At 53.9% G+C, this 20,662-nt stretch overlaps 1 protein-coding gene across 10 annotated transcripts; it reads left to right on the top strand.

Moving 5' to 3' along the window:
- Window positions 1-2,886: 2,886 nt before the first annotated feature.
- CNDP2 (carnosine dipeptidase 2) lies at window positions 2,887-20,344 on the top strand. 10 transcript variants are annotated; one of them, XM_032654521.1, is made up of 14 exons: window positions 2,932-2,956; window positions 3,839-3,916; window positions 4,049-4,240; window positions 5,961-6,050; window positions 7,149-7,292; window positions 10,678-10,840; window positions 12,946-13,034; window positions 14,520-14,720; window positions 14,952-15,036; window positions 15,792-15,952; window positions 17,734-17,898; window positions 18,831-18,972; window positions 19,183-19,330; window positions 19,723-20,253. In XM_032654521.1, the coding sequence occupies exons 4-14, from the start codon at window positions 5,991-5,993 to the stop codon at window positions 19,790-19,792; spliced, it is 1,428 nt and encodes a 475-aa protein (XP_032510412.1). In that variant the 5' UTR covers window positions 2,932-2,956; window positions 3,839-3,916; window positions 4,049-4,240; window positions 5,961-5,990; the 3' UTR covers window positions 19,793-20,253. The 10 variants fall into 10 exon arrangements, with proteins under 10 accessions (XP_032510407.1, XP_032510406.1, XP_032510414.1 ...); XM_032654523.1 differs by lacking the exon at window positions 3,839-3,916 and having other exon boundaries at window positions 2,925-2,956; window positions 3,944-4,173; XM_032654520.1 differs by lacking the exon at window positions 3,839-3,916 and having other exon boundaries at window positions 3,944-4,240.
- The last annotated feature ends 318 nt before the right edge of the window (window positions 20,345-20,662 follow it).

The raw sequence follows: 20,662 nt of genomic DNA, 5'->3' as shown, positions 1-20,662 counted from the left end.
TGACAGACACACTGAGGGAGACCCACAGAGACCACTGTGGGGGGACTGGAGTTCAGCAGCCCCTTTGGGGCTGAGGCGTGTGGAGCAAGGCTGGCGTCTGCTGCCCCCTCCTAGCCTCCTCCCCCGCTGTTCTCTGTTTGTGCCATCCAACTTGGCAGGCATCTAACGTGGTGACCTACCACGTCTCTGCATCTGGGTTTCTGAGAACAATTAGGCTTTCCAAAGTGGCCCCTGTGCTCAGGAAAATTCTCAAACTTCCAGGGTGATGGGTGCTCCCATGGTCTGTGTGCTTAGTTACGCTTGGTTAAACAGAGCTGCCTGGGAGTCTGGAGACTAAGCTCTGTGACCGTGCTGGGAACTGAAAATCGTGGTGATTGGAAGCACGATCTAATGTATCAATGGATCTGCAATCAATAGTAACTTTCGTGATGGTGGTATTCCCTACGTTCTCAGAATAAGTCATGTCATTTCTCTTTCTGAAGCACCCAACCTCTGGTCACCCGACCACATAACTCTTTCTTTGTCTTCTCTCATAGTGTCCCTGTTCCCCCAAAAAATCCAGCAAAGAAGTGAAACCTGTTTACTTAGCTCTTTAAACTAAGATCAGATTTGTCAATACCTAGCAATCTGCAAAGCATCCTTTACCCAAGGACTGGATTGCATCGCCACCTGCTGGAGATTTCCAGCTGTGTACCCTTAGGTTTAAATATTAGCGCATTTACTTAATCGCTGGGTAAGGCAGTGGTCTTCAGACTGAAATACCCATGGGCACAAGAAGACTTTTGAAGAAGAGTTCAGAAAGTTTTAAGGGCACCAATTTCCAGCTGCCCCAATTCCATGTTTTCTCTCTCCTACAGCAGATAAACCTGAGAACCTGCTGGCAGTGGAGCCACCTGCTGTCCTTATTGCCTTCCTGCATTCCTTTACAAGACAGAGCTACACAGACTGCAGGTTTGTGTCCTCCCGAAATTCATATGTTGAGACCTAATCCCCAAGGGGATGGTATTTGGAGGTATTTGGTATTAGGCCTTTCGGGAGGTGATAAGGTCATGAGGGCAGAACCTTCATTAATGGGATTAGCGTCCTTATAAAAGAGACCCCAGAGAGCTTTCTGCCATGTGAGGTTGCATGGAAAAGACAGCGTCTATGAACCAGGAAGCGGGCTCTCACCAGACACTGAACCTGGTAGCACTTTGATCTTAGACTTCCAGCCTCCAGAACTGTTAGAAATATATTTCTGTTATCTATAAGCTATCCAGTCTTTGACATTCTGTTATAGCAGCCTAAGCAGACCCAGACGCTCAACCCCGGGCATCGTTCTAAGTGCTGTACATTTATTACCTCTTTAAAAGCCAAAATGCCCCAAACAAAGGGACAATTTGAAATACAGTTTGAAAGTATGTTATTGGAGAACGCCTCCTCACTCAAGACCACCTGTCTGTTGCATGTTTTGCTTTATTTCAGGGGGTAGGAGATAGAAAGTTCCACCTTCTGACAATTAACATTATATTTCCAAGTAAAAGAGTTCTGTATCAAGATTAAATTGTGCATTTTCTTAACTTTTATTCAGATTTGCAGGAGAAGCATTTTCATTAACTTTTGTCAAATGATTATTAGCTACTGTAAATGCACATTCACTTTTTACTTGGACCCAAGCTTCCTCTTTGCTCTTATTTATTTCTACCACATGCCCATAAAATTTTAATATATGAGTAATGTATTATGGATTTTATTCTAAATTACTGTTTTTGGCTGTGTTTTTCACCAAATCCTGTCTCATTCGAGCAATAATCTCATTTATAGATAACTGAACTAATTTTTTTAAAGCCTAATAGATATGAGTAAAGGATATATTTCCAATAAATTACTTTAAATAGCTAAAAATTCTTTACCAAAGCGTATAATATATGTAGGTGTTTTTTAAAATCAATCATGTACTACTAATAATTGTAATGAGAATTTAGCCCAGAGGAAAGATTTAACACTTAGAACTTTCTAGCTGTAGTAAAGTAAATACTAATTTAAATTTTTATACATATTCTGTTGCAGAGAAGTATGATAGTATCATCAATAAAAGACTCTCAAGTATAAACGTGTTATAATTTGACAAAATTCTGTGAGGGATATGGATGGAAATAGAATTTCGAAGGAAAAACAAACCATGTAAAAATTTATTTCAAAATAGTTTCTTTCAAAATATTTACAGGGTGTGGGAAACTACATCCCTTGCAACTATTAAACTTGTTATTAAAACAACAAAGAATGTGGGAGGGGTAAAAGTTTTGCCAAATTTTGGGGGAATACTCTAACGGAGATAATCGTACCCCCAAGGATCCTTGTAAGGGTTAAAAAGAGAAGTAGTAGATGCTGAATAAGTAAATGGTGGGTCTACTTTCTTCATTAATTCCTAGGATTATTGGAAGACTAAATACTAAAATATTTCCCCCTCTCAGCAATGGTACTGGTGAAGGCTTGGCGAGCGAAGTGCCAAAGGTATGTGAAATTGCAACGCGCGCCCCTCAGGAGCCTGCGGGGACGGGAGCTTTCGGCGGGAGGGTTTGGGGTGTGTGTGGGCGCCCCCACTTCGGACCACTTTGCACTAAAGACCTCTTCTCGGACCTCACCGTGAAAGCACTAGGCGGTGGACGGAAGTATGTCGCCGCCCAGGCAGGTGCTTCGGAGCCCCGCCTCCCTGGGTCTCAGCCCGCCCCCTCCCGCCCCAGCCCCCGTCCGCCCCGCCCCCCCACCTCTCAGTGGAGGGGCGGGGCGACCGTGGGGGCGGGGCGACGCCATCTCCAGAAAGGCCCGCGATTGGTGGACGGCACGGCGGCGGGGGCGGGGCGACGCCAGCTCTCCGGACAAGGGCGGGGATTGGTGGGCGGGGCGGGCCCTCGCCGTGGGCGTCACCGGGGCACGTGGTACGGAAGAGGCGAGGCGGCAGCGGCGGGCTGGAGAGGTGCTGTCACGGACCGCTAGGCGGGGAGGCCCCTGAGGGCGGCGGCAGCGGGGCGGAGGCCGGGAGCGTGGGGCCCCGGGCCGCCTCCGGGGGAGCAGGGGAGGCTGGGCGCGGCTGTGGGGCCGAGGACACAGGCCCGCTTCGCGTGTGGCCGGCCTGACGGGAGAAGAGGGTGTCGGGTCAAAAGGCCCGCTTGGGGGTCCGGGCTCTGGGCCTGCGGGGAGGACGCGCGCGTGCCGGTCTTTCGACCCTCCCTCGGCGAGGCCCGCAGAAAACTAAAGCCTGTCTTTTTCACCAGAGCCCTTGGCGGAAGCCTGAATTTGGTGTCGCGGGACGGCCAGCGCCCGGGGGGCGGGTGGGTCAGAGTCCCGGGGTCAGGGGTCTCTAGACCCCGCCCACATTTAAGGCTGGGAGTTTGCAGCTGGCAGCTCTCAGGCAGCCTCCGTTTTCTCACCTGTCAAGTGGAGTGATGCCTGGTCCCGGTTCGGCCTGCACCGAGTCCTTGAGACCCTGGGCCTTGCGGGCAGGGCCTGCGAGCCGCCCGCGCCGCCGACACGGGATCCTAGTGCTGGCTCAGTGATCTGGTGCAGGTTTTATTCATGCCTTTGTCGTCCCTGGAGTTTGCAGGGAGGGGTGGCGAGAAGTAATTCTGTAGAACTGTACGTTTGGATTGAAGGTCTAGATTGGACAAACCAGACGTCTCCACAGCTGTTTCAGTGGTTTTACACAGATTTGAAGCCATGATTCAGGCGTTTGTGTAGGGTACCATGTGCCTTGAATCAGTGCGGGACAGGATGGGGACACTCAGAACTGGGAGAATCACCCGTAGGCATTGCTGGGTGGTTCCAGGTGCTACCGTATCACTTCTTCCTCTCACACTAGTTTCACTGTTGAAGTTATGATACTCCCCAGAGCCTTAGATTCCAAGAGGAGAGTGAGGCTGGCATTTCTTTCGAGAAGGTAAATATTTGCTTTTGCTCACTCCAGCTCAGTGCTTTCACCCTAATAAATGGAGTTCACCAGGGCATATAAAAGAAGTGGTGGTGGGCTTCCCTGGTGACGCAGTGGTTGAGAGTCCGCCTGCCGATGCAGGGGACACGGGTTCGTGCCCCGGTCCGGGAGGATCCCACATGCCGCGGAGCGTCTGGGCCGGTGAGCCATGGCCGCTGAGCCTGCGCGTCCGGAGCCTGTGCTCCGCAACGGGAGAGGCCACAGCGGTGAGAGGCCGGCGTACTGCAAGAAAAAAAAAAAAGAAGTGGTGGTGAAACAGGAATAACCAGAACTGTGAGTGGGAAGGAGAAATGGACCTGGCCTGACCTCTCTGACTGGTTTAGCAGTTCAGAGGAGCAGGTGCTTTTTCTCCAGCCTTGGTGAGGTGGCCTGCAGAGCTGAACAGTCGGTCTCGGTCTCTGTTTACTCTCCTTTGATAAAAGGTGCAGCTTAGATAGTTGAATCTTTGACTTTTGCTGGAAGGCCATTGGTTAATTGGGCCTCAAAGAACATAATATTAATGAGAATATATCACAGTGAGTGTGGGATTTGTGGCATTTAACGACCAGAAACTCAAATGAAAAGTACCTGATGTAGCATATTGTCCTGCTAAATAGGGTTTCTTTTGTGATTGAAAACTTTGACTTGTATGCTGCGCCTCTGCATTCAGGGATCCCTGTCTTTGAGGTAAGAGCCTCAGCTGAAACCCTCTGAGCTGGTTGGAAGGTTTGTATGCTCTTTTATGGGTGTGGGAAGAGGACTGACCTTACTGAACTCACACTGCACTTCCTCGATCTGTTGCCAGGCTTCATGTCTCAGTGGATAAAGCCTCTCCTGTCTTTAGAAGTCACTTCAGAATCCTACACCAAGAAAAAGATGCTCTTTAACTCCAGCGTGTCCACACGCAGGCGCTTTTCTGGCGTCCTGCTCCGTAACTACAGAGATGTAGTCGGGTCTTGTGACTCTGCAGCTGCAGTTCTGAAATACTTCCTGTCACTGTGGTGCTGAGTTTGCTCCCTGTCCCTGAGCACTTTCTTCCTGTCACTGCTGAGGTTTGAGTCTTGCCACGTGACGGAACCTGAGTTGTCAGTTGGAGGAAGGGGGGAGAACCAATTTTGAAGGTGCCAATTCCAGGATTTTCTGTGCTTCATATTGATTCCAGGTTTTAAAGAAGATGAGTCAGGACTTCCCTGGCGGTCCAGTGGTTGGGACTCCGAGCTCCCACTGCAGTGGGCACGGGTTCAGTCCCTAGTTGAGGAACTATCAATAGGATCCTGCATGCCTTGAGACACGGCCAAACAAACAAAACAGATGATGGGTCACATGATTTCTTTTCCCCTGTATTTGTAAGGTGGAGCAGGACGTGTTGGGTCGCACAGAGCAGAAACTGGATGTTAGAAAATGCACCTGGGAGGCTGGAAGTTTCTTTAATCTTAATCGGGCCCTAGTGGAGTTTCGTACGTTGTCTTGGCTGTTTCTGGGCCCAGGTTGTCAGTTTCCTTAAGCTGAATTACGATCCTCTCCTCGGGCTTTGTTTGCTGTGTTGTTGGTTTGTGGCAGAGAGACAAGATGTGACATTTTTGCTGGGAGCCTTGGAGTGGTTATTTCCTCTGTGGTAATAGTAAGGGGAAGTTGTGGGCTTTAAGAGAGTAAAATTAAATTTTAAGGGACGTTTTAAAATGCCGGTATGTCAGTGCTCCTGGGGAGTACCTGCTTTTAATTTATATCAGATTGTCTTCAACTCAGGCCCTTCCTTTGATTACCTTCCATTTGGACACACAATTCTGTGTACCTTTTCCTTCTGAAAAAAGAATGGAGATCAGCCTGAGCCTCTGACTGCTTTCCAGAACCACTGTATCTGCCGAGGTCACTTGCTGGAGTCCTCGTGACGACTGCATCCAGTGCTGGTCGGGGGGTGGAGTACAGTTTATGATCCTTCACAAGTGCCTCCAGGCCTGTTGATCAGTTGGACCCTGTCTCGAGGCAGCACTGACAGATTCTTCTTCCTTCCAAGAATCTCCAAGGTCTGCGGTCTGGTTGAGAGATGTCGGCCCTCACTGCCCTGTTTAAGTACGTTGATGAGAATCAGGATCGCTACGTTAAGGTAAGGGAATGTTTATTCTAGTGAGCGTTCAAGTTCAGTTTAATTCCATGGCACCCAGAGAAACTTTTCAAGAAGCTAACATGAATTATGCTGTTCTAATCAAGTGTTAAAAATACTGTCTAGATGGAGAAAGACCAACGCTAGTGTGATCTGACATGTGGAATCTGAAAAAGTTGCGCTCAGGGAAGTGGAGAGTCGAACGGTGGTTGTCAGGGGGTGGGGAACTGGGGAGGTGTTGGCCAAAGGGTACAAATCTCCGTTACAAGATGGGTAAGTTCCGGGGATCCAGTGTACTGCATGGTGATTATAGTCAGCAATACTGTATCGTGTACTTGAGTAGATCTTAAGTGTTCTAACCACAAAAAAAAGTAACTAAAAAAAAAAAATAAAAAGTAACTGAAAAATGTGTATTGTCTAGAGGTCTTTTCCTCTGCTTTCTCATTACAGTATATAAGTTGGCTTTTGACAGAAACTCTTAATACATGTTTCTAGAAATGGCAAAGCTAATTGAAGATTTTTGTTTATTCTTGTGATAGATATAAAGAACTATTTTACATTTAGCATGTTTTAAATGATTTGGTAATGTTATGCACTAATCTGTTTCTTGATGTTAACTTAAAGAATCATACGTTAAAATCGCCCTTGGTAGACATATTTCAGGTGAAATCTTTAGAGTTCTCATTCCAAAACTTATATTTTAGAGAACTTGGCCATCGTCAGGATGATAAATAAGCCAACTTGGACTCTGAAAATATTGGGTATTTTCTGTATCTTTCAGTTGTAATTTTGTCAGATGCAGATATAAACGTGTTTGTGGAACTTTGTACATGTTACACTCACGTCACGCTTAGTGGTTAACGATTTTCCTGTCATGCTGTATAGTTCTTGGTGTAGTGTCAGTACAGGCAGTCCCTTTATATCTTAAGCAAAAAGCAGATGCCATGGAGCTCTTCCTCTGTGTCTGGGCAGCATGTTCCAAATGGAGTGGCCGCAGGTAGCAAGTGACCTCTGTGGGCCTGACAGTGGCACACTTGTGAGTACTTTCCTTCCTCAAGGAGCACCTTTTCAGAATCCCATCTGCTTATTATCCACAAACAGAAACTTGCGGAATGGGTAGCCATCCAGAGCGTGTCTGCGTGGCCGGAGAAGAGAGGTGAGATCAGGAGGATGATGGAGGTCGCCGCTGCCGACATCAAGCAGCTGGGGGGCTCCGTGGAGCTGGTGGACATTGGGAGCCAGAAGGTAGGCGGCCGGCACTCTCCGCGCTGCAGAGACACGGCGAGCAGGTTTACTGAGGAGTTGATAGGACCAGGCTAGTTCTTACATGTCTTTGCTTCAGATAACCTGCTGGTCTTTCAAACAAACAAAGAAGGCCTGATTTGGATGCTAAACTGTGTGATTTCTTGAGCTGGATTAGAGAGAGATTTGTGATACTCATCACTGTTCTCCAGGGAGGAGAACTGTTGAGTGTTATCTAAGCAGAAGTTCACATAATGGCCATTCTGAGGCGAACTGACATTCCTTCCCAGAAGTCAGCCAGCCTTCAGACCAGGAAGTTGCTCTCTGCCAATCAGATGCAAAACTAATGGAGACTCCCACTCACACCCACTGTGTCCCCAGTTGGTAGAAACAGCACTTTTCATGACTTGATTCCTGGAAAAGGGCTACTTTATGTGTGGGACTTGGGGCTCAGTTGCATTTTAATGCAGGATTCTGACAGATTCTAACTTGAATGAACAGTCTCACTTTATTGTACATTATTCCACTATTTTCCTTTCAGATGATTTCAGTCCCGTGTTAATTACATGTTTCACGGCATGCATTTTCAAAGTTTGCAACGCTCTTTTGTGTTGCAGTGGTAACTGGGTTTGGTTTATCTTGGTTCTCTTGCCTGATGATTTATGTGTCCGTTGAAACCATATCCTGGGATTTCAGATATGGACACTCAGCTCTTTTCATAAATGGAAGGACCCAGAGGCCCAGGTGGGCTCTGTCTCCCTGGGAACCAATAAAAGGCCCATGGCAAAGGAGGTTAACAGCTGGGCCTTCCGATTCCGAGTCCAGTGTTGTTTGTGTGAGATTTCTTCTGACCGCAGACTTAATAGTTAACTGAAGATTACTTAAGACACATTAGAGCTTCCTGGCACTTTGCCCACTCATGAGAGGCTAAACCAAGTTTCTTTGAGTTAGTTTCTGTTAGGAGCATACTTGACTTGCTTCCTCTTCCTTTATTCCTAATACATTAAAAAAAATCTAGGTGGCAAATAATTTTTAAGAGTTTTTTGTTAAAATATATGGATCTATTTTGTTTAACACGGACGTAACAGTGCGGTTCTTCAGAAAGGACCTTCCACGAAAGACTAAATGACTACCACACTATTTGAGTTCCATGATGCCTACTTTTATCAGGGAAGGAGTTGGCAGCTTTCATCATTGTTAGAGAAGCTCTGCCGAGGTCCTCGTGGGGCGCAGCCATAGCGCGTGTGGTCCCCTCTGCCCATCAGTTCACCTGGCAGTGGTGTTGCCCTTTTCTGGAGGTGGTGGTGACTTGGGGCAGGTGTGGGGTGGCTGTCAGCACTTGTACGCGCAGAAGCTGGGGTACCTTCAGGCTCACGGAAGAGAGATGATGTTGGGAGCCTGGTCCCTGCTGGGCAAGGCTCAGGGGCCGGTGTGATGGTGGGAGGGCTGATTTGGGGCTCTTGGGGCCTCCCTGCCAGGGTCGGTGCAGGAGCCGTCACGTTCGGCCTGCCTGCAGCCCAGCGCTGCCCCGGGCGGTGGCGGGCCCCGTCCCTGAGGGCCCAAGCGCCAGACAGAGGAGCTCAGCAAATGGGACAGTCGTGGCTCGTGAGCAGAGCAGTGACGGAAGAGCCCCCGGCGCCGGTGCAGTGGGTCAGGGGTTGGGAGCTGGACTCGTGTGGTGGCTGTTAGAATGGGTGGATAGGAGGGAGACACAAGGACCCTGTGTCACAGACCTGTGCCCAGACAGGTGCTGGGAGAGGACAGCGCGTTCTCCCTGTAAACACATCACTGTGTCCCTCGCCCAGGCCTTGTCCTGTGACATCTGAGTAAGTGGGGAAGCCCAGAGAGAGATTTGCAATTTGCGGCATGAACATCTATGGGCCCAGGTGGCTTCTTAGAAAATGCTGAAGTGTTTCGGAGGAGCTGCCTGGAGCAGAGATTTATTTAGAGAAAGTCTGTTGTTTAAAAATCACTTTCCTATGAGGCGAGCTAAGGGCCAGCTGGGACCGCAGCACTCTGTGTCTTGTGTGACCAGGTCAGGGCATTTGGTTTCGATCACGGTTCTTTGCCCTGGTGGCTACAGGCCGTCCTCGCGAGGACACAGCCCCAGGGCAGCTCGCATGCGTGTGTGGCGAGGTGGAGTCCAGGATTGCGCATGGGCAGCTGCAGGGTCAGCAGCAGTTACTTAAGTTGGCATTTATGAGTCGGGTGTACTGGAAAGACAGATCCTGTATCCTGAGAGCACTTGGTGGCCTGGAACGTTCCCTGATGCGTGCACGGACACGTAGAGGTGCTTAGTGCCCCTGGGAGTTTGGAGAAGGACACTTACACCGGCCCATCACCAGCTTTGTACTGATTTGCTTGTCGGTTTTAGCTGCTGCTCATTTTACCTCTTAATTGTAAGTCGTTACCATAGTTTCATTACCAGTTAGGTTTGTGTGTTCTGTTTAGTTACATATGTTTTCAGAGCGTTTTCTAATGACTAGCCTGACACCCAGGTGTGTGATGGCTCCTCTGTGACTCATCCTCGCTCTTGCAGTTGAAACTCAGGACGTGCTCCTTTCACCCTCCCTGCCGTTGGTGGCACTTTGTAAGGACCTCGGGTTGTCCTCTTGGACTGCAGGAAGGGCGAGGAGGATGGGGTGCCAGATATTTTGCAGGGCCTTTAGTGGGCCGTGGTTTACCATGAAAGGTGCAGACGCCCAGCTGATGTGAGTGTTGGAAGGGACCGGAGTTTGATGTGGGGCTTGGCACTGACTTGCCTTCGTACACCTGCATTTCTCCCCTAGATGAGGAGGGAATCCTGTGATTAATATCTGTACCCTGTTCTTAGGGGGCTGGGAGGCTACGGCCTTTGGGAGAAGGCTCAGAAGGAGTCCTAGCTACTGCGGCTTGAAGCAGTGTGGCCGACTGCAAATTGCAGTTCCTCATACCCTGGTCTACGGCCCTTTCTGAGCATGATTGTAATTTACATAAAAAACTTCAAAGTGTATCTTCTGCTTTAAGATTACAGTAGTTTTTATACATTATTTCAGAAAATAATGAACTAAGCTGCATCCCAAACTCAGCCTTTGTAATATGTTTTGTTACATAAAAGTTTTTTTTGAAAATCAACCTTAAAAGTTGACCAAGCCACCTGCAGTTGGTAAACGTAATTCACTGTCTGTGCTCTGATGAGATGGCCGTAGTCCAGTCTCTGTGCTCCGGATTGTGGGAAAGTGTATTCTTGTTAATTAATGACTTGGTTGAACAGTATGATCTTGAGCTCTGCAATAGAAGTAGTTGATGAGAACACATAAGATTGTCCAGGGCACGTTGATAACATCTGCTGTCAACACCACCCTCTTCAAACAAAGCCTGTCCTCCGCGGCCTCCTCTCCTCCCCCAGCTCCCTGATGGCTCGGAGATACCACTTCCGCCCATTTTACTCGGCACACTGGGTTCCGACCCGCAGAAGAAAACGGTGTGCATTTATGGACATCTGGACGTGCAGCCGGCAGCCCTGGAGGACGGCTGGGACAGCGAGCCCTTCACCTTGGTGGAGCGAGACGGTAGGGACGCTTCCCCGAGGAAGAGGACTTGTAGCATTTGCTTAGGAGGTACACCCGTGGCCTCTGGGTTGTCTTTCCAGAGCTGGCTGTTTGTACACGATCTAGAACTTGGGTTCTGGAAGCCTCGTGCATGTGCATCCATCCTTGAAACCTCCAAAAGCCTTCCTTTCTTTGTGGAACCAGGTCTCTGCAGCCTTGGGCCTGCTGGGCTTCCCTCTCCTGCTGACACTTTCCCAGGAAGCCCGATCTGAATTGAGGTGGTGCAGCCTCCCAAAACCTGGGATCCAAATCTGATCCGATTCGTAGCTGCTTCCGTGGCACATTTTAGCAGCTCCCATCAGGGTTTAGGGAAGCATCGGCCTTTCCCCAGTGCCTGCTGCCTTGGTGAGGACGGCAGTGATGGCTCAGCAAAGCCATTGAGGGCTCCTGGGCTGGGCCCTGTGGGCACCTCGTGCACCTCTTCACGGCCCCCCGCACTGGCCCCTCTTCTTGCTGCCCCCCAACCTGCCCCAGGTAAAGGCTCCTCCTGCCTTCGTCACTGAACCTTCACGTTTCCGCACTGGATGCAGCCTTTCGCCACATGGAGCAGCCCCTTCGTTTGTGCCTCGTCCCCTTGGGCCGAGTCCAGACCGTCTTTAAGTAAAGCCTTTCTTGCGGGACACGCTGAGTTTCTGTTGGAGCTTCCCCAGCTCAGGGGCAGTCACGTCATTGCTGTGCACAGCGGTCCTCAGGGTGCGCTTGCTAACGTGTCCTCAGTCCAGGGCCTGGGCCCCCGCCCTTCCTCTCGTCCCCTGTCCTCTCTCCCAGCGACGGCCCTCCTCCCCTCCCCTCTGCACCAGGACCCCCCGGAGGTCATCCTTGTCCCGCCCCTTCTCTTCCCCTTGCAAGGCCCTCCCCTGGCCTGTGGAGGCGGGTCCTGCACCACCTCCCGCCCTGCCCCACATTGGTGCCTCTTGGGGGACCCAGTGGGCCCCATCTTCTCTCCCCTCATTGTACCTCCTCCTGTGCCAGCCCTGGTCTCCTAATGCTCAGCCCCTCCCTGACAGCCCACCCCCAGACAGACACACAGACACGCAGGATGGAAGAACCTGGAGCGCCCCGTAGCCCGGAGAAGCTGCCCCCACACGGCTGCTGGCGTGTCGGGCCGGGAGTGGGCGCTCTCGGCCTCTGTCCGCCTCGGCCCGTACAGCCCCGCTCCCTGGGGTCGCTTGGTCAGTGTTTGCCACAGGGATGAGGATGCGTCTTAGAAGAGCTCTTTAGCTTTTGTGAAAAGCAGATTTAGTTTAAAAAAGAAATCCCCAAGGCAGTGATGGCTTTAAGCCCCACACGCCCGCTTTGGGGCGGGTCAGGTTGACCTGCCGAACGTTGAAAACAGGCTAAGGGTGAGGAGAACAGAGGACCGACCGACCGGGACAGACTGAGGCCGGGAGGGGCCCCCTGCGCACGCGGCGCCCGGGGTTCTGGCCTCCCTCGGGCCTTACGCTGCGTCCGGTCCAGGAGGGGGTCTGGGCTTGTTTCCGTCGTGTCCTTCAAGGTGGCCGACGCCTAGCCCAGACACCCGCCTTTGTACGGGGGTCCCAGAGGTGGCTGTGCAGAAGGGAGGTGACTAGTTACACTGGGGAGGGGCAACATCCTGTCCTTCAGTGATAACCTAGAGAGGTACGTGACGAACGTCAGTTCTGTTCTTCATCAAACTGGGCTGTGGTGTGGGTGAGACTGTGGTTCTCCTTGGTCGGTGCACCTGCGTCCAGCCAGGTTTCCCTCACCCGCTGCTGCTGGCTGGCTGTGGGCTGGATTTTAGCACACTAGCCAAGTGGCCGTGGTCCCGCAGAGCTGGGTTTGCAGCCCGTGCCCTGAGGTGGCGGGGACCTTGGCTGCACTCCCGCGCTGCTCTTAGATTGGGCGAGTTCTCTGGAAGATCCTAACAATCGTGTTGGGTGGGGACTCGGGGCTTCTGATAGAATGGAAGGGGGCTTCTGACACGAGGAAGAGGCTTAGGACGGCTGCGTGGGGTCGCGCTGGGACGTCGTCAGATGTTCACTGAGAGGTGCTCCTTTCTGTGCGCTGCGACCATCACCTGATCAACTTGCTGGTTGCTGTTCCAGGCAAACTGTACGGGAGAGGAGCTACTGATGATAAGGGGCCAGTGGCCGGCTGGATGAACGCCCTGGAAGCATTCCAGAAAACGTGTCAGGTACGCTGCCCACATCTAGTGCCCGATTCACCTGCTCCACCTGGGGGTGCAGAGTGGGACTTTCTGTTCCCAGAACAGCCCGTAAAGATCAAAGAGCACGGGCCAGGAGACAGCAGGCTTCCCCCGCCAAACTGTATCAGCACAGCTGGGTCATCTTCCAGTTTATAGGTTGTTTTCCAGTTTGAGGAAACATTAAAGGTGCATTGGTTTTACTGTTGTCCCAAGGTCACCCTGTTGGTGACTCAGCAGGGACCCAGGCAGGTGAGAGTTCTGGGCTCTGACCACGCCTGGGAAGTGGGTGCTTGCCAGGGCATGACCCAGGCCCTGTGCTAGCCGACAAACCCTTACTTTCTCTGTGTGGTTTTTATCCTCCTAAAAATAAATTTGATTTTTAAAAATATATTTCCTTAAGTGAAACATCTGCTCCTTGTTGAAAGTTTGTAAAGTACAGAAAAGTAGAGAGAAAAAAGAGGTGCCTAGACTCCAGGCCTCAGAGACTTAATATTTTGTTACTGACCAATCTCTTCAAGAATTCTTTTTAACCTAATTGTGATCATAACGTATAGGCAGTTTCTGCATCTTGCTTTTATCTTGTGTTGCGATAAGAATGATGAGACAAGCATTTTTGTCGGGACGTGGGGTGGTGGATCTGAAAAGGGTTCGAGGGAGCTGGGCTCGGGCTGGGAAGGCCCCTCTCCTCCAGGGCCCCTGGCATCAGCGCGTGGCCAAGCAGAGGGGTGGCCGTGTGCGGGGCACAGCTGCCCAGCGCACCTCCCCTCACCCCTGTTCCACTGGAGTGGCCGGGGGGCGGTGCGTGTGGTGAGCAGCACTGTCTGGGGGCAGCTCTGAGCTAGGACCCCGCAGACGTGAGTCCGTACAGGCCCAGCCTTCCGTGGACTTTGGCATCGCCTCGCTCAGGTGTGGCTTCACGTTCTCTCCTGTGGAAGGGCCACGTGCCTCACAGCACAGCCTTGGGGAGACCTGGAAGGCCACCGAGCAGGAGCCAGGTGGCATCTTAGGGTCACTGTCAGCTCTGGAGGAAAAGGGCCTGCAGTGCGTGGAGCGCCTTCTGAACTGGGGGAAGCGCTCTCTCGTTCTTGCGTGCGCTGCTGGTGGCCACGCAGATGAAGGCTCTGGCTGTCTGTGTCGCGGCCTTTGTTTTAGAGGGAGCGGCTCAGCTTTGCTGGAGACGCAGATTCGCGCTGGGTGAGCGCAGAGACCCCGACGAGTGGCACATGTGGTCGGGCTGGGAGCTCCTTGGAAGGAGTCCTTCTAAGGGTGACCGGCCGAAGCCACGCTTGTCCCCTGGTGGCCCAGTGCCTGGGTACTGAGGGTCTGTGTGGGCCACACACAGCCTGCGCAGTGGTGGGTCTGGAGGAAGTCGGTTATTTGAAATTCGTGACTTCACAACATTGGGTGGCTTCCTGGCTGTTGCTTCTAAGTCCGTGTGTGCTGAGTGCCTTCCTTCGCCGGTCTCCTGCCCAGGAAGTCCCCGTCAACGTCCGCTTCTGTCTGGAGGGCATGGAGGAGTCTGGCTCCGAAGGCCTGGATGCGCTGATCTTTGCCCAGAAGGACGTGTTCTTTAAGGATGTGGACTACGTCTGCATCTCCGACAACTACTGGCTGGGGAAGAACAAGCCCTGCATCACCTACGGGCTCCGGGGCATCTGCTACTTCTTCATCGAGGTCTGTGCCGAGTCATGCAGGGAGCAGCTGGGAGGGCTCTGGGTGCCCACGCTTTCTCCTGTGGTTGGCGTTTCCAGAGTTCTGGCATTTAGGAAGCACCTTGCTTTGCTTGTTGAGGGAGCAGATTTTGATTTCGAAAATGGTCGTGTGAATGTTCTTTGCTCACTTTACTGTCGCGTGGTAAGAACGGGCTCCCGTGAGCAGCCAAGCAGGGTGGCCGTGTGTCCGCAGGTGGAATGCAGCAACAGGGACCTGCACTCCGGCGTGTACGGCGGCTCGGTGCACGAGGCCATGACCGACCTCATCATGCTGATGGGTGAGCGTGGGCTCCGTCACTGCGTGGCGGTTGGGCAGGAGGTTGGTGCGGGCACTGCTTCCAGGCTGCTTCATGCCTTCTGTCCCTCCCTCCCCCGCCCCCGACTGATTGTTCCCTTTAAAAGACCCCCATGCTTCATTTCTGCCTCCCCTCTCCCCCACGTCGTCTCCGTGGCCCGACTCGGGCACCCCACCTGCCCTGTCACCTGGCATCACGGCCGTCCTTCCTCTGGACGCCGTTGTGTCTTACGTCCCTGCAGGGCGTCTGCCTCAGTCTAGTTGACACTGTGACTGGCCGCAGCGGTCTCCTGTGCACTCAGCCCTTTTGAGAGCGAGGCCACGGCTGCCTTGCCCGGTGTCCCCCCGGCGCACGGCCTCGGCCCGCTGTGTGCTCAGTCCTGTTTCCTTCCCTGGCGGGCGGCAGCTGCCCTGCATGGAGTCGACTTTTCTGGGACTGGAGTCTACCCTGCCCTACTCGGTTTTCCGTCCTCAGCGTGGGAGCAGGTAGTTTCTCGTGGGACGTGCCTTAAACAGGACATGATGGACAGAGGAGTGGTTTTCAGGGCGGGCCTGCGGGAGCCCGTTTGCTCTGTGTGTATCCTGCTCCGCGACCATGGACGGCTCACCTACCTTCCGTGTCTCCATCCCTTTATCTTACACGGAAGGTGACCCTGCTCTCCCCCCTGGGTTGTTACGGTAACAAAACGGCTTAAGAAGTGCGTGCACGCCGAGTGCCCATCCTCTCCGCTCCTCCAGGCTCCTTGATGGACCAGAAGGGGAGGATCCTCGTCCCCGGCATCAGTGAGGCGGTGGCCTCCGTGACGGACGAGGAGCTGGAGCTCTACGACAAGATCGACTTCGACCTGGAGGAGTACGCCCAGGATGTGGGGGCAGAGACCCTGCTGCATGACTGCAAGGTGCTGCCCGGGCGCCGCGAGGCCTGCCCCCACCGGGCTGGCAGTGTCCCCGGTCCTGGGGCCCTGGGGAGGAGGCTGAGGGCTGGGCGGACTCGGGCGCACCCCGGGCACGAGAGCAGCCGGACGGTGCAGGTGCCGGAAGGCACCACGCGCCAGGCTGGGAGCTGGGAGCTCTTTAACGTGTCAGATGTCGACTGGAGAGCTCGGAGCTGGGGCACGTCTGCAGAGAGGCGGGGGCTTTTCCTCATTGGCACGCGCGGGGAGTCGCTTTACCACCTGGCCCAGAGATGATTTAAGCTGTTCCTGATGGAGCTGGGTGCTGAGGTGGAAACCATTTGCACAAAACGTTTACTTAACTGTCAGGAGAAAATCATGTCGTGACTTTTCTCTTAATTAGCTTAGTTCCTGGTTTCTAAGGTGTGAACGGAGGTTCGCATGGTTAACTAAGCTTTCATTGAGCGGCAGGCCCTGGGCAGGCAGGAGGGGCACAACCGGGCTTGGCCCTTGAGGGTCACCTCTCCAGGTGACAGACGGGCAGAGAAGCTTAGGGGGTGTGCGGAAGCCACGGTGGGGTGGTCTGGCGCCTGGGGGCAGGGGGGAGGCCTCCTTAGACAGGAGTGCCACGGGGCCTGCAGGAGACAGGCGGGGCTGAGCAGGCTCAGCTGTCCCGCTCGTGGGCGGCCAGTGAGGCCCGGGGTTCGGAGTGAAGATGCCTGACGGAAAGGCCTCTGATCTGCCAAGGAGCTCATGTGCTGTCCTGGAAGACGGCGGTGTGACTGGTGTTGAGTAGAGGGACGCGCTGATGCGACCTCGCTGGGGACAGACTGTAGGCAGGGGGTGTGGCAGCGGAGGAGCTGAGGCGCTGGGGCTGGGGGGCCGTGAGGCTGCAGGGGGCGCTGGGGGCACGGGGAGGCAGGACTTGGGACCCCTCAGGCTCAGGACACATCAGAGAGGACCGAGCGGAGTAAGGATTTCACAGGCAGAGCCGAGACGGGTCCCTCGCGGACGGTAGTCGGTTAGGTCCTGACGCCGTGACCAAGAGAGACTAGTCCCGGGGGAGGGACGAGTCTGGGGAAGGTTAGGCTATGGACACATTTGTATTTCCTCCTGCCCCGCTGCCTTCCGGTAACGTCTGCCTTTGCGTGAGGTGCCTGCTTAAGGGCCGTGTCTGCTCCTTCCAGCTGTCACTGGGCTCTGAGTTACTGAGTTACGTGCTGAGTCGCCGAGGAAGCCCAGGGGCTCGGGCGGCGGCGTGTCCTCTCCTGATACGTCGCGTGCCACCGCTGGGACGAGAGGGGCCGTGTCAAGTAGACGCTCGCGAGACGGGGGGCTGCCTTGTACCAGTCCCCGCAGCAGAAACTGCTGGGCTTGTCCGTGGGCACTGGCCTAGGACGTGGTGCACGGCCTGGCTTGCCCTCCTCGGGGAGCTCGCCCCACCCTCAGTGTCCTGTAAGCCCAGGACCTAGGATGGCCGGGGTCATGCCTCCCTCCCCCTCCTGGTGCCCCTGGCTCTGCAACAGCCCTCGTATGCGTGGGGCCGGCCAGAACACCGTGGCTCCTGTGTGGTCAGTTCCGTTGACCCGGGTGGTGCGGACTCCCTGGGAGGCGCGGAGAGGACACGCTTGCAGCCATCCTGGACGCGCAGGGCCCCCACTTGGGGGGCTGTTGTAGCGGCTGCCGGGTCGCTCTTGCCTTCCTGACGCTGTGTGGACCCCAGGCCGGCCGAGCTCCTCCATGAGCAGGCGGTGCCGTCTCCGACCCACTTTGTCGTTTTTCTGCAGAAAGACGTCCTGATGCACAGATGGCGGTACCCGTCCCTCTCCTTTCACGGGATCGAAGGTGCCTTCTCTGGGTCGGGGGCCAAGACCGTGATTCCTCGCAAGGTGGTTGGCAAGTTCTCCATCAGGCTCGTGCCAGACATGACTCCTGAAGTGGTCAGCGAGCAGGCACGTGGGGCGCGGGGGCACGGGGAGGGCGTGCTGTGCGTGCAGCGCCTGCCGCCGGGGCTCTGGGCAGCAGGAGAGCGCGCCTCCGCCCGCGCAGCCCTGTCCTTGGCTCTCGCCAGCTCAGCGATTGCTGGGATAAGCAGTTCAGAGCTAATCAGAGGTAAAGGCTGTATGAAAGGGCATCCTGTGCGAGTGGCCTCTGTCACTGCTGAGGCGTGCTAAAATCTCACCTCTGACCTCAGCCAGAGGCTCAAGGCAGTTGCTGACTTTGGGCTGCATGTGTTCTGGTGGGAGTCCACGGGCCTTTGGTCCCTGGTGAGCGGCAGAGGGGGAAGAGTCCGGAGGGGGAGAATCCAGAGTGGGGCAGCGTCTGGTATCTGAAAGTCAGCCAGGCTTGCGGGGGAGCAGTCCCTCGTCCTCATCTGGGAAGGTTTCATGGAGAGACGGAGTCAAGACCTTCCCTGTTGGGAGGGGAAACTGAGGGCCACTCTCCAAGCCTAGGACTGAGATCTTCTCATCATGAGGTGACCCTGGGTCAGCACCTGGCTCTGTTTTTGCTTTAGACGTAATCATTTTTGTAAAGCAAGTCAAGGGGCGTTTTCTTTAAACTTGATTTAAGTGTTATCATCATACGGGATTTAAATATTAACATCATGTGGGAGTATCTACGTAAAGGGTGAATTGCTTGAAATTAACGCATTACCTTTCACCTTAAATAACTGAAGTTTGTTTCATGATAAAATCCCTTTTTCTGCTATCGTCAGTTATGCAGATCAGTGTTGAGCAGCAGCAAATGAGACTCACTGTAGACCCCTTATAGACCCGTTGTAGATGACTGTGGACTCACCCCCAGAGACTGCTGTGGAGTAGGTCCCCAGCACTAGATCAGAGGCCAGGCTTGTGAGACACTGCCTCTCCTGCCTGTGCTTCAGGTTACGAGCTACTTGACCAAGAAGTTTGCTGAACTGCACAGCCCCAACAAGTTCAAGGTGTACCTGGGCCACGGTGGGAAGCCCTGGGTATCCGACTTCAACCACCCTCATTACTTGGCTGGGAGAAGAGCCCTGAAGACAGGTCAGACGTCCTCTGGGGGCTGATGGGCGCTGGTGGATCGTGGGCGTGTGGCTGTGTTGGCTCCGTCTCTGTGCGGGCTGGGCTGTGTCATCTCCAACCTTGAGAGCGGGGCTGCTGATCTGGACTTGGGGTTGCGGGCCAGTAGATCTGTGGCGGATCCCTGGCCTCGCAGCCCTAAAGCTTGGTGTCTTTTATTCCATTCTCCCTCAGTTTTTGGTGTTGAGCCGGACTTGACCAGGGAAGGCGGCAGTATCCCTGTGACTTTGACATTTCAGGAGGCCACGGGGAAGAATGTCATGCTGTTGCCCGTGGGGTCAGCAGATGACGGAGCCCACTCCCAGAATGAGAAGCTCAACAGGTGAGGGCAGAAAAGAGGGGCCGTCTTGGGGTGACTGGGGTGGGCCAGTCAGGGACTGAGGCAAAGAAAGGCCCTGCTTGGAGGGCAGGGGGAGAGCACGGAGCCCTGGGTGTTAGGACACAAGGTGGAGACTTTGCATCCAGACAGACAGGGAGCAGCTGTGGTCCAGTAAGGCCCTTCACACTAAGTACCAGGTGAGAGCCGTGCGTTCTGTTAGACCAGGACCAGGGATGGTCCCTGGTGGGGCAGTCGGACTGGGCTTGAGAACCAAGGCAAGCAGCACTCAGGGCCAGCACGCCGGGACGGTGGGACGTCCGCTTCCGGGAGGAATGCAGCATGTGTGCCTGGCCCTCGGGACAGCAGCCAGCGTGGTGACTGTTCCTCCCTGTCAGGCACAACTACATTGAAGGCACCAAGATGCTGGCTGCGTACCTGTACGAAGTGTCCCAGCTGAAGAACTGAGCACCGCCCTCCTCCCATCACCTTGCGCTCTTCCCGTCGCTCAGGAACGCGGAAGCCCGTCTCTCTCCTTTCCCTCTCGTCAGATTCTCCAGGCATCCGGCAGTGGACACGAGACCACATCTCAGGATGGAGTTAACCTATCCCGGCAGCGATCAATGTTCAGTCTTGGGGGCTTGTAAACGACCCTGGGTGACAGCTGAATTCTCAGTGGTGTCTCCAGAAAATAGCCGAGGCCTAAAAGCACAGGTTCTTCTGTAGAAAGTTCTGGTCGATGTCTACTGGGCTGAAGAGAGGCCTTGGTGCTTCCTGGTCCCACCTCTGCCCCCGGAGCCAGGGTCGCACACACCTGGAGCATTGAGTCGCGGGCACCTTGTGCCTCGAGGGCCATCCTTTCTGTCCGCTGCTGTCTTGGGCACATTCTGTCCTTTTCTCAAGACCTTAACTGTTACTGGTGTTCCACATCTTCTCTTTACTACGATCCCTCAAAACCTAAACCTACTGGGAGGGTTGTCTGATCTCAATCTGAGTTGCTAAATAAAAAATAAAAACTGAGCCTCTGGTGCGCCTTTCTCTGCGCAGCCCCGTGCCTGTGCGCGGTGAGGTATGCGGTGCGGGCTGGCGGGGTTGAGGGCCGGGCTCAGAACGCCGGTGCCCGTCTCGCTCGTCCTCTCCTGTCCCCACTCCTGGTGCTGCCGAGCCGCAGAAGAGCCTATCAGACTGGTTTAAACAGCAGAGTCCCCCGGCCCAGCTGATGGAGGAGGCCACACTAAACTCCCCCGAAGGAACCGGGCCCTTGTTTATCGTGAAGTCTGTGTTTTGTCTACTTTGCTGACCCTCCTGACTCATAGGCCGGGACTGGCATGGGGGACG

This window comes from Phocoena sinus, chromosome 14, assembly GCF_008692025.1.
Source record: "Phocoena sinus isolate mPhoSin1 chromosome 14, mPhoSin1.pri, whole genome shotgun sequence".
Lineage (NCBI taxonomy): Eukaryota > Metazoa > Chordata > Mammalia > Artiodactyla > Phocoenidae > Phocoena > Phocoena sinus.
Note: the sequence above shows the minus strand (reverse complement) of the source record. Positions and strands in the feature narration are given on the sequence as shown.

Bases quoted from the DNA above. Each gene is read 5' to 3' on its own strand.
- CNDP2 (XM_032654514.1), top strand. From the start codon at position 5,991: ATGTCGGCCCTCACTGCCCTGTTTAAGTACGTTGATGAGAATCAGGAT. The intron at 10,841-12,945 runs GTAGGGACGCTT...TTGCTGTTCCAG, and splicing joins CACCTTGGTGGAGCGAGACG to GCAAACTGTACGGGAGAGGA. The intron at 15,953-17,733 runs GTGCTGCCCGGG...GTTTTTCTGCAG, and splicing joins CCCTGCTGCATGACTGCAAG to AAAGACGTCCTGATGCACAG.